The 13,183-nt window shown below is 35.0% G+C and overlaps 1 protein-coding gene across 1 annotated transcript in view; it reads right to left on the reverse strand.

The window, feature by feature from the left end:
• Nucleotides 1–13,183, reverse strand: part of LOC115218236 (proteasome maturation protein) — a 73,483-nt gene that overhangs the window by 29,645 nt on the left and 30,655 nt on the right. The window contains exons 2-5 of the mRNA XM_029787965.1: nucleotides 8,973–9,076; nucleotides 6,825–6,885; nucleotides 6,297–6,398; nucleotides 2,697–2,790 (exon numbers count right to left, since the gene is read on the reverse strand). Of these exons, the coding sequence (XP_029643825.1) occupies nucleotides 2,697–2,790; nucleotides 6,297–6,398; nucleotides 6,825–6,885; nucleotides 8,973–9,076 (361 nt within the window). The remainder of the gene's footprint in view (nucleotides 1–2,696; nucleotides 2,791–6,296; nucleotides 6,399–6,824; nucleotides 6,886–8,972; nucleotides 9,077–13,183) is intronic.

The raw sequence follows: 13,183 nt of genomic DNA on the forward strand, positions 1-13,183 counted from the left end.
ATATGGTGTAGTGGTTAATAGCATTGTTATCTAATATCATTGTTAGCTAAACAAGGATCAATCAGCAAATCATTGTTGCCATCATCATTATTTAACATCTTCTTCTCCATGCTTGCATGGGTCCGATAGAATTTGTTGAGGCAAGTATTCTATGGCCAAATGACCTTCCTGTTGCCAACCCTCATGCACATGAGTCTTCTTTCAATTTCCAACTCCCAAATCCATTCACAAGACATCGATTAACCCAGGGCTATAGTAGAAAACACTTGCCCATGGTACCACATAGTGGGACAGAAAATGGCTGGGAAACAAATTTCTCAACCGCATAGTATAAACATGCCAGTATAAAGAGAACATATGATAGAGTGTAAATACTTGGAAAAAGTAGACTAGAACCAAAATCTCTGCATTATATCCATTAAACTATTTGCTTTGGGTAACAATCATTTTTTCATGTCAGCACGGACTGGGATTGAAAATTATTTTGAGTCAAAATTTTACAATCAGAATGCCTTTCTATTGCCAAATCTTATCCATTTGCAAAAATAAGGGATTTCTCCATTCTATAAGTTTTTGAAAGAGCAGTGCAACCAATCATAATGTCAATGAATGAGGAATGCCAGCAGCAGCATCACTTAGCCCAAGCAGTGACAATATGGAATAGAAGCATGATCACATACGCATGCACACACACACACACACATCCACACATTAGATTTATGATGGGCTTCATACAGTTTCCTTCTACCAAATTTCCTCATGAGGCACATCAGCCCAGGGCTATAGTAAAAGTCACAACCATGTGGTTGTGAAACAAAACTTCTTAACCACACAGCCATGCTTGCATCTACATAATCTAACAATAAGCTATTGTACTTAAGTAAATCACAAATAGCTTTTTTTCTTTTTTAAAAAATTCATGCAAATTTAATGAAGTGTTACCACTTGTAGCATTATACAACAAAAAAAAAAAATTCAGAAAATGTCACAACACACTAGGATGGTCTTCTAGTAACAATACATTTCTCCAAACTCTGATTATTTTTTCTTCTATTTGAAAAGAGAAATCTTTCTCAAAATATTATAGAATTATTAAACAACCTACGTAAGGTAATACAGTATCTTTCTTCTTTGTTTTCATTTATTGACATCACTTTACATAATTTGTAATCTGCATTGCCGAAAGGTTTTTGTTTATCAAACATTTACATTTTGTCTCATCTTTTGTTTCATGAAGTTCAATCAAAATGCAGATGTGAGAAACAAAAGACGCACATACTAGGATTCAAAATGTTCTCAAAATTTGATATGTCTTGTCATAAAAATGTTATAATAGGAAGTAAATTTATTGTGGACTAGCAGTATCGCCCGGCGTTGCTCGGGTTTGTAAGGGAAATAACTATATAAGCATTTTTAGAGAGTTATAGCCAAAAAATAGCAAAAAAATGCATTAAAAATTGAAAAAAAATTAAGGCAAATTTTTTTTTTAAATCGTTGACACATCGTAGATATTTTTAGAGAGTTACTTCCCTTATATAAAAGCGAAAAAAATGCATTAAAATGGAAAAATATGATGGTAAATTTTTTTTAAATCGTAGACTCATGCTAATACCCAGAAGGGCTCGATATGAATCACGACTATAAGATACCCGCTTTTGGTTAAACTGCACGGCAAAATGTGGGAGTAGTTACGAATCTAAATCGTAGGAGACAGACACACAACTTCACTCTTATATAAAGATGCTTTTTTTTTTCAGTCATAGAGTTAGATTTATGAAGGTCTTCAGTAGAAAATCCTTCGAATTCTGACTCGCTGCTTGATATAATGAAATTCGTATCCATTTTTTGTCAGAATTACAAATTTTGAAAACACAATAGGAACAAATTTCGGAAAAAAATCTCCCATAATTCACGGAATTAAAATTACACTTCGATTTTTGTACAAAACTGTATTTGAAGTGTTTACAAAGTATAATACGTGTTTTCACGAATGTACTAAAGAGATTTACTCTGATATTCTCATTTAAATATGAATAGGTAAATTCGGGCGGTTTGGTAACGAAAGGGTTTATATAAGTGTCGTCTGTTTATACATAAACACTGTTTCATACTTTCAGTTTAGTCTTCCTCAAATCACTCTGTCGCTATTTACTCTCTTCCAAGAACATTTTCACTCACTCTTATCTGTTAGCTTGCCATACATTTTACTCATGTATCTATCAGCGTGATAGACAGAAACAAATATTACATCTAGTTTCACTTTATTCGTTGCACACTGTGTGTGTGCGTTTGCGTGTGCTGTAAACCAGACTAAGAAAAGCATTTGACATACACACCAGAATGTGAGTTTTCTGTAAATTTTGCTTAATTGGAGTTTAAATTTTAAAAACTGGACCTGGCAAAACCCGATGCATTCTACTCTTAAAAATGCTAGGTAAATTGTAATTGAAGAAATCCTATATTGTAGATTTCTATAACTGACAAAGGGAGGCAGATAAAATCTGCCTTTTATAATAAGAGATACACAGGTTTGAATCTTGCTACATTTTTACATTTCTATGGCCTCACATATACTTTATATTTGAAAGTTTTGCTTAAAATGAACACTTGTAAGTAACAATGCACACAGATACACAGTGGATAACAATATTAATTGTAAATTTTGCATAGCAATAAGAAAATTGTAAGAAACTTACTATTAAGGATGTCTCCAAATTCCAACATATCATCATTTCCCATCAGAGTGTCAAGTAACACATTGGAAGATGGTAAGCATGGCAGGTGTTGCACCTATAAACAAACAAGGAAAATTCATTCTTAGAAATAGTTTGTTTATTTAATTCCTCAGATAAGCCTGGACTGTGTGGGTTGTATATAGTGCTGCAAATTTAGGAAATTTTACCAAACCAAACTGTTGAATATGCAGAGCAAATGAGGGAGCCACTACATAGTTGCTTAACTTGTTACAAACAACAGCTAAATTCCCTCAAATAACACCACTACACATTTAACCCTTTAGCATCCAAACAGGCCATATCTGGCTTCTCACACCATCCCTACAATGTCAATCTAAACATAAACAACCACATCATCAAAATTACAAACTTATGAGATAATACATGATTAATTTGAAACAATGTGGATAAATAAGCATTACAGTTGATGGATTAATATGAATGCTAAAGGGTTAAAAGAAAGGGCTCGTTAGACCAAGTAGTACTAGAAGCCCCACCAAAAAAAGGAGACAGGCATGGCTGGATTTCTTTTGATCTTAAGTCTGCTCAGTCAAAGCTAGACAATAACATCAACAGAAACATTGAAGATTATGTCTGATGCTGCACACACATTTTCAATACATGGCTTTTAGGCTTGTAATCCAACATTCCAACTACTCAAATTTTGTGTAAGTTTAAGTGGATTTAGTTAATTCTGACATTGATATATATAGGGTAGATGGAAACTTAGACCAATGAAAAAAGTTTGCTGCAAAACAGGTCTTACACAAAAAGAATCCTAAAAAATTACAGAATGTTATGTCAAGATTCAAGGAATTTCTATTAAGAAAAAAATATAGAGAGAGATGTTAGAAAGATGTATCACATGGCTTTAATTGGCTTAGCTCTGTTAGTACTATAAAGATAAAATCAACTGAAAAAAAAGTGCTTCACTTCAGAGAGAAGTTGTGGAAGGGGGAGACCCAGGAAAACGTGGGGCAAAGTATTGAAGGCCAATCTCAAAATGTTGATCCTTACTAAGATGACAGAGGGCCAAGATATGTGGCACATTGCTGTACCCAAGAAGACCCACCCACCACAATAGAATCGATATCTGAAAACCAATGTGCCATATAAAAAGCCTTGGCATGGGTGCTGATGCCAAATAAAAAGCACTGGTGCTGGCGCCACATAAAGAGCACTCAGTAAACTCTGTAAAGTGGTTGGTATTAGGAAGGGCATCCAGCTGTAGAAACCAAGCTAAAATGGACTATGGAACCTAGTGCAGCCCTTGGCCTTGCTAGTCCCTATCAAGCCATCCAACCCATGCCAGCATGGAAAACAGACATTAAATGTTGACGATGATGATGACAATACTCCCAAAAATGTGTTTATGTGTAGTGGGAACAGCATAGCAAAGTGAATCATATAAGATTTGGAATAAGAGATTTTGGAAACACCAACATTAGTCAGCTTGGAGGAGATATGCAGCTCAAAGAATGACTTCACTATTTAGGTAGCTAAAGTGATATCCTGATTCTGTGGAGCAAAAGACGTTATGATCCATGAAACTAGACTTACTCTGCTCTTTTACCCATGACAAATACATGACTCATAGCATCACACCCTTTGCTGTTTTATCAATACAGTTATGGCTGTATGGTTAAGAAACTGGCTTCCTAGCCATGTGGTTTCAGGTTCGGTCTCACTGTGCAGCACCTTGGGCAGTCTTCTACTATAGCCCCAGGCTGACCAAAGTCTTTGCAAGTGGATTTTGTAGATGGAAAGCATAGGTATATTGAGTTCTACACCAGAATATTAGTATCACAATGTCAAAATGAAATATATATATATATATATGGTGGTAGGAAGGGCATCCAGCTGTAGAAACTTTGGCAGATCAGATTGGAGCCTGGTGCAGTCTTCTGGCTTGCACTTTCTGGAAAGCAGATGTTAAACAATGACAATGACGATGATACATATAATGTGTATCATATGTGTGTAAGCACCCATGTTTAACATCATGTGATGTTTGTAAACAAGTGTCACTGTCATAAAAGCAGCGTTGTTCATTTTTAGTCTTCCATGAAACACATGCCTGGCCATAGGGAAATATCACCTTACTTGGAAACAGGTGAGGTTTGGTGACAGGAAGAGCACCTGGCCACAGAAAATCTGCTTCAACAAATTCCACCTGAACCATGCAAGTATGGGAAAGAGGACATTAAAACAACGATAATGATGATTATGATGACCCTCAACATCATATTCTTCACAAGTACTGCCAGACCTCTGAATTTCTAATGTATGGATTATTATCTCTACACAGCCACTGGAGAACAAAAGCTGAGTTTCTTATCCAAGGCAAAAATATATTTCCACTATAAGCAGCTGGACTGAAGCATCATGAAATGAAGTGTTTTGCTCAAGAACACAATACATCACCCAGTCTGGGATTTGAAACCATGATCTTACTATCATGAATGCAATACTCTAACCACTAGGTCACATGCTTTCACTAACTGATAAAGAGAGGAAGGAAAATATCAGAGAAGTGATTTTGCCAAAGAGATCCCCTAACTTCAAACACCAGTTGCAACATTTATCCATACCCACCCTAGGAACAGCATGTATTATTAAACTATTTCATAACTACATGCCATCTGACAGTCACAGGGGAAATTATGTAGCTAAATTAAAATTCCAGACATATTTGGAAGAAGAGAGGTAGAAACATAATTCAGAGTAAATTATAATACTTTTCCATTTGTTTTTTCTTTTCTTTCCATCCAATTTTTCCATGCTAGCATAGGTTAAATGAAGAAAGTATTGTAGCACAGTTTTACTGCTGGACACCCTTCCTAACCCTCACTTATTTTTCAAGTAAGAGGAGCTCTTACTTCAAAGGTGCAAAACTGATGGACAATTTGTTGATGGGGAAAAATGATAAAAATACATCACTTGTAGCTGGGCAATTATCAGAGAGGTGAAAATGTAAACAAACATACAGACTCGCACATATATTTGGGATTAGGAAAGGCAATCCAGCAGTAGAACCCATGCCAAAGCAGATACTAGAGCAGGGCTGGCCAACTTGAGGCCCACGGGCCGCAGGCTTTAATCTTGCAGCCCACTTAATACTTTCATGAAATGGGTTTATTTAAACAAACATTTTAAAATTTTATCAAAAATTAAAGATTGTAATGAAAAGGAAAAAAGAAAGATTCTATTGTTTTTGCAACAATAATATGTTGAATAAACGATCATTCATTCATTATTGTAATAATAGCATGAGAAAGCAAAATGCTTTCAATTCTGTCAGTATACAAGCAGCCCTCAAAAAACTTTCTGTAATTAAAGTGGCCCGCAATATAATTCAAGTTCACCAGGCCTGGTCCAGGGCTCTAGCAGAACATACTTGCCCAAAGTGCCATGCAGTGGGGTTGAACTTGAAGCCTTGTGGTTTAGAAGCGATCTTAAGTACAGAGCCAAGCCATTATGTACTAAATGACCTAAACAAACCTTAACCCTCTCCTTCACTCTCCTCCAAATAGAAAAGACAATAATGAAAGCAATAGTCACCTTAGAAACAGCTAATCTCTCCATTTTCAGTCTGAGAGGAGCATGAATACCTTGGATTTTTCGAAGATTTGCAAAGTCCATTGCTTCATTCTTCTCTGCGTACTTGAAAAGAGAAATTTTAATAAAATAATCAATTATGTAAATAAATAAATAAAAATAAAAAACAAAATAAAACATACAATAAAATTAAACAAAGAAACAATTTCTGGTTTGGGTATTTAGCAGATATTAAGTGAGAAAGTGCCATAAATTCATGATGGGAGATATCCATTATATAAAAGCAGAACAAGGAAGTTTTAGTATTTTACATCATAGTCAGTTTCTCTCTAATTCTCTATCTCTATATAGCACTTTGGACGAAATTAGTACATCACATACTCTATGTATTTCTTCCTATTTCTCCAACATACCAGAAGCATAAACACATAAAGCAAACATTAGAATGTAAATGTAACATTTATCATTTTTTTTTATATCCTTATCATCACTGGCTTATATATCTTACAGCTAAGAAGAAATAAATCTTACATGTTTCTCAGACAACTCCAGTGGATGAGATGCAACCAGCTTACTTTGGGCCTGCTGCAAACTGAAATTGGAAACAAGAAGTATAGTGAGTGATATTTATTAGAGATATTTATTAGAACAACAAATCAAGCAGACATCAGCTGAAGTGCCGAGCAAAAGAGTATGGCTTCAATATGTAACGTTGGATTCAGATACTAATAATAGTAATAAAATACAACTGAGGTACAGGAATGACTGTGTGGTGAAGAAGCTTGCTTTGCAACCATGTTGTTCCAGGTTCAGTCCCCGTGTGTGGCACTTTGGGCAAGAGTCTTCTACTACAGCACTGGATCAACCAATGACTTGTGAGTGAATTTCATAGACGGAAATTGTATGGATGTCTATTTGTGTGTGCGTGTGTGTATGTATGCGTATGCATGTGTGTGCATGCATACGTTTCTGTATGTGTCTCTCACTTCTTGACAACAAGTGTTGGTTTGTTTGCATCCCTGTTACCAGACAGTTTGGTTGGTAGAAAGAGACAGAATAAGTATGTTGCCATCACTACCACTGCCACGACCACCACCGCCACCGCCATCATCATTAGAATAAGTAGCAGACTTAAAAGTGAACACTCGTTGAGGAGGAGCTGACCTGAAACTAAACTCTTTAAGACAGTGCCTTAGTATGGCCACAGTCCAGTTAATGAAACTAGTAAAAGAATAAAAGAGCAACTACATAAACGAATGTACTGTTCATGGATGAAAGCACCCACTACATAAACTCAATCAAGACTGTAACTCACCTCAGAAGTAAGTTCTCTATCATGAACAATTTATATTGTACTCTCTATAACTGTTTTTTTACTACCATGTACAATGACCTCTATACCTCCAAATATGACTTTCTGCCAATGAAACCAATCCTGTGCTCCGAATTTTCCTTCTTTTATTACAGTCCCACAACACTCGTTGAAACTCCAACTGCTAATATTACAAACTGAACATTAACCAACTCCACTTAACTATCTCTACTCATACATGTAAAACAATTATGAACTCCACCCTTATTACTCAAGATTAAAAACAATATTTAATCAAGGAAAAATAAATGCTTGAAAATTTCCAAGTTAGTGCGTGTGTGTGTGTGAGAAAGAGAGAGAGAGAGAGAGAGAGCACTCATCTTTCCCCTTTTTCCTGGCTGGCCATATATGTGGTGTGTATGTGTGTGCATCATCATCATTTAACATCCACTCTTCCATGCTTGCATGGGTCAGACAGAATTTGTTGAGGTACATGTTCTACAGCTGCATGTCCTTTCTCTCACAAACCTTTACTTGTTTCCAAGGTCACAATTCCCCATGGTCATACATGATTTTCTGGGAAGATTGGAAATGAACAACATCGCTTATATATTGATGACACTTGTTTACACACACACACATATATACATTATTAATAATTGACAGAAGTTACAGAGTAACTCAAGGCCCATGAGTTTTGGGCATTGACACTTATCAAATGCCCATTGAGTTACTCTGTCCATAATAAAAAATATATATATAATCATGTCTTGAGTTCTATTTTCCTGTTTGCATCACCCCACCACAGATGCATACATTTTATATATACAACAGACTTCTTTCAGCTTCTGTCTACCAAATCCACTTACAAGGCATTGGTTAGCTCAGATCCAGGGCTATAGTAGATGACATTCACCCAAGGCGTCACACGATGGAACTGAACCCAAAACGATATGGTCGGGAAGCAAGCTTCTTAATTGCCCTTATGGAAGAGCTATTTTGTGGACCCATGTCAATGACCAGGTCACAGTCTGTGACAGAAATTTTGCAACCTTAAGTTATATAAACTCAAAGTGAATTTAAGAGTTTTTGAGTGTTCTTCAAATAACCAAAATGGTCCTTCTACTACATAATTCTTTCAGTTTCAACTCTGTTTCATATCAAGTCATTTACTAGAGATGCCTAACTCCACAACTTTATATAATATCAATAGACAAGCTGAAGAAATAAAATATTTGTAAATTAGAATACTTGTACTACAAAAAGAAACATAGGTTACTTGTTAATTATTATAGTGGAAATACTGTTTAAGAGAAATGGTACAGAAATTCAGAGTGGAATGTAACAATAGTTCTCAGTGTACTTACCCAGTGATCATAACATCATGGAATCCATATTCTCCACTGGTCGGCAGAGTTATATCTTGCTGTTTCGCAAAACATGTATTTTTCTTATCTAATGATGCAAAATTCTGTGGGGAAATAAAAATAATAGTGCCAGTGAGTGGTAATAAGAGTACAGAGAGATAGGTTATGGTTAGAAAGTATGATGGATAAAGGTTTGAAAATGTTGAGCTTCATAAATAACACAGGATCATGACAAACCATTCACTTTAAAAACTAGTGGAAATGATAACAACGATGATGATGAGGAGGAGGAGGAGGAGGAATACTGCTTCTTTTTAGGGAAAGCACTAAGGTAAAAAGATAACAAAGAAAACAACACACAGGAGTGTCATATGAGGGAATCTGAAAACTCATCATTACCATGAACTCATTAATATACTCATAGTGAAACTAAATGGAATTTTCAACTGAGCCTCATATTGAAATGCAGTGTTGTTTTTATTGTTGCAGTTTAATCTCAAGTCAACTCTGATGAAATGCATTACCAGCTGGGACCACTCAATCTTTTTTTGGACACCAGGGACTACTTTGTTTAATGTATCCTTTTTGTTATTTAAGACAAAACATTAGGTTTTGAAAGAAATTCAGCTGTTATTTCTAGCAGATTAAGTGACTGCATAGATGCTCCCTTGCCGATTCAGAAATGAAATGTCTTACATAGAATAGCATGAACACTTTGAGTGAGATACAAGAATACATTAAGGATATCATATACATGCCTGTCATATCACTGTTGAAATAAATAAAAAATGATCTAGGCTATTACTATTAACAAAAATAATTTCAACAATTTTCTCCTAATTATTAGTAATTATACATTAAAATTTCAACTATGGAATTATTAAAAATTAGCATACAACTTTGGACACCTTTAAGGAAGTATGAACATTTAACCCTTTTGATACCAACCTTAACTGAGACTACCCCCGATTCTATAATACTCACATGTTATTTTAAAGTGATCTAAATTAAAACTATCCATCAAAATTTCATGTAAATTTAAATTCCAAACACCAGCTTAACAACGACAAAAATATTTTACTAAACTTTTCATTAGTTTCTAGATTTTCTAGAAACAAAGGTGGCTTAATTCAACAGAAATATGGTAACAGCAGGGTTAAAGGTCAATGGATAATTCCTAATTTAAACACAAAGTCAGCAATTTTGAAGGGAGAGGAAATCAATTAAATTAACTCATACTTTATTCTAATCAACTCTTGAAGGGTGAAAGGCAATGGTGATCATAGCTGGATTTGAATGCAGAATGCTAGGTGCTAGAACAAACATTACAAGATATTTTGTCTGATAGAATGCTACCAACCTATTGCTTTGATTTAAAGGCTATTTCTAGCAGAGGATTGAAATCTGGAGGATGCAATTAACCAAATTTTTGGCTTAGAAGATAAATTACCATAGGGATAACAGTGTAATGTGTTTCAGCTTCTTTTTAAAAAAAAGACATTGCGACCTCAATGTTGGACTAAACTTAATTTTGTCAACTCCAAATGGATGAAAGGCAAACTCGACTATGACAAGATTTGAACCCATAATGTAAAGAACCATAACTAAATACCGCAATGCTTCAACAATTCTGTCAATCCACAGTTTTGATTTAATGACTAATCACTAACAAACCTCAAACTTCTAAACCAGTCACTTTTGATATCTAACTTCACCCAGTAACGAAAATTTCTAAAAGCTAGGTAGAAGACTAATCTACTTAAAAAGAGAAGCGAGAAGGGATACAGTCAATATAAGGAAGCTGTATTATCTTATTACTATTGCATTAAATAAAATATTTAAAAAAATGGAAATTGTCATCCAACTACACTAACTTGTAATAATTCAAGCATCACATCAACCACACTAATTACATCAATCTTGTCAAACAATCTCACCCACCATGACTACACTGATATAAATATATTTTTACATCAAGCATTAATGTGATGAAGTGTCCCAACTAAGTTAAAAACAAGGCTAGCGCAAGTGCTCATTTGGTCAATAGACATTTATGGTTGTGAAGCATGGACTCTGAACAAACTTGAAGAGAAGATAATCAATGTGTTTGAAATGTGGGGGTATAGGAGAATGTTGTGCATCTCTTACAAGCATCATTGGACAAATGAATGAGTGTTACAACAAGTGGATGAAAGATGATAACTCCTGAACATTGTAAGACAAAAGCTCTTTTTATCATGGGCAGTAGATGAAGAGGCAGGCAAAGAACACAACGAATGGACAAGAATGGTAAGGCAGCTGGAAAACTTTCCTTGTAGTATCATCAATGTGCTGCAGGCATACGATACATGATGATAATGACAGTTAATGTGACATAGAGATAAAATATTGAATTTCCTGTATACCAAAAAGAGTGAGGAAGCTTATTTGATTTAGTGAAGACAGGAAGTGAAAGGAATAATGTTCATATCTTTCAAGATTTAAATAGTACTATAAATAAGAAGTATACATGACCATATGGTGTGAAATAAATAGCACAGTGAGTGCACCATTAATTGTTGGTCAATTGGGTTGTGGAGGCACCACTGAAATGTGTATATAGGAGAGGTCAACCTGATGAAAACTGGACTTTTACCAAGCTATAAAAATTTTTTTAAAAAACTTGCACTCCACACTACAAGTTAATGAAAAACTTCTCTCAATTAAGAAGTGCTCATATTGCTTAGAGCAGCAAAATGTACCTTCCAACATAACCTATTCAGAGCCAGGTACACTAAGCTAGCAAGGCCAAGAGTCAGGGACTTCCAGTTGGCACACTGACACTGTTGTTCTAATCAGAGTAACATAAAAGGCTTAAACAAAGCTGTTTTCTATCAGTAAGTAGTTCACTGCTTTGTTCATCTGGTCAGTCTTAGCACTTCTATAAATAGTGCAGAACAAGATATGTATGGAAGAGTTGAATTGCTTGCTTGTGTGTTTGTTTATATAGATACGTTTGGATACATGAGCTGCATAACAATTAATTAAAAATCTAGTCACACATTTACATGCATATCCAATGATAACACTAATACAGTGTGTAAAGATGGCAATAGATTACCTAGTATCTACTGTGTTAGAATAAATTTAACCTCTCAGATAAGTTAGATTTAAAAGGTGAAAGAATAGGAAGGTGTGTGTGTGTGCATGCATTATATAATCATAAAGGAGCAAGGAACAACATCAAGTAACTGGAAGAGTAGCTAGCAGTTAGATATATTTAGCAAGGGGACAAGCATAAAGTAAGAAGTTTGCACATGTTCTGCAATGTGAGGATCAGAAGAAAGGTGTTCTGGATATATCAATATAAATTGGGAAGTCAGTAGCAAAAAAATCACACATATATTGGAAGTGGTGCACATACCCCTACAAATAGCAAAATGAAACAGGAATGGAATTAGGATGCATGGGATTGCCACAATGAGAGGTTACTAATGAGGAAAATTCATGGGAGAGAGAAGTACTACCCTAAATTGAATATACCTATAATTCAAAGGTTCAGCCTTGTCAAAAATAGTGTCACACTAATTTAACTTAAGGGTAATTATGCCTGTGGAGTAGTTGGTTACATACAACTTGATTTAAAGAGTAGGTGGACCAGTTGATCAAACTGAATGCTCATTGTCAAAACTGACAAGAAAATCCAGGATTCACTTAAAGTATTAAAATAAACAAGTTGAAATGGTCATTAACCCTTTTCATATGAACCTCCCTGAAATTGCATCTGACCCCGTGATACAAACTTCTTTAAGTAACCTAAAAAAATTAAAACCTCCCACTAAACACAAAACTCAATAAACACTAACTCAATAAACGACAAAGTTATTTTACTAATTTCTTCATTATTTACGAAATTAATTAAAGCAAAAGCAGTATATTTCTATAGAAATATGGTGACAAAAAGGTTAAGGATTTGAAAGCAGGGAAAACAGCTGGACCATCAGGAAGAGTTCCCTATATGCTGAAAATATCCAGCCAAGATCAGCAATAGTTACTCTCATTGTCAATCAGGTCGTACAGGAAGGAGTCATTCCCAATGACTAGTTTAGCAATATCATCATCAACTGCTACAAGGACAGAGGAAATTCTCAGGATATTTAATCTGAGATATTTAACTGATGAATCAGGTTATGAAAGTAACAGAAAGAGAAGTTACAGCACAACTAATTAGG

The sequence above is a fragment of the Octopus sinensis genome, linkage group LG13 (assembly GCF_006345805.1).
Source record: "Octopus sinensis linkage group LG13, ASM634580v1, whole genome shotgun sequence".
In the NCBI taxonomy this organism is placed as follows: domain Eukaryota; kingdom Metazoa; phylum Mollusca; class Cephalopoda; order Octopoda; family Octopodidae; genus Octopus; species Octopus sinensis.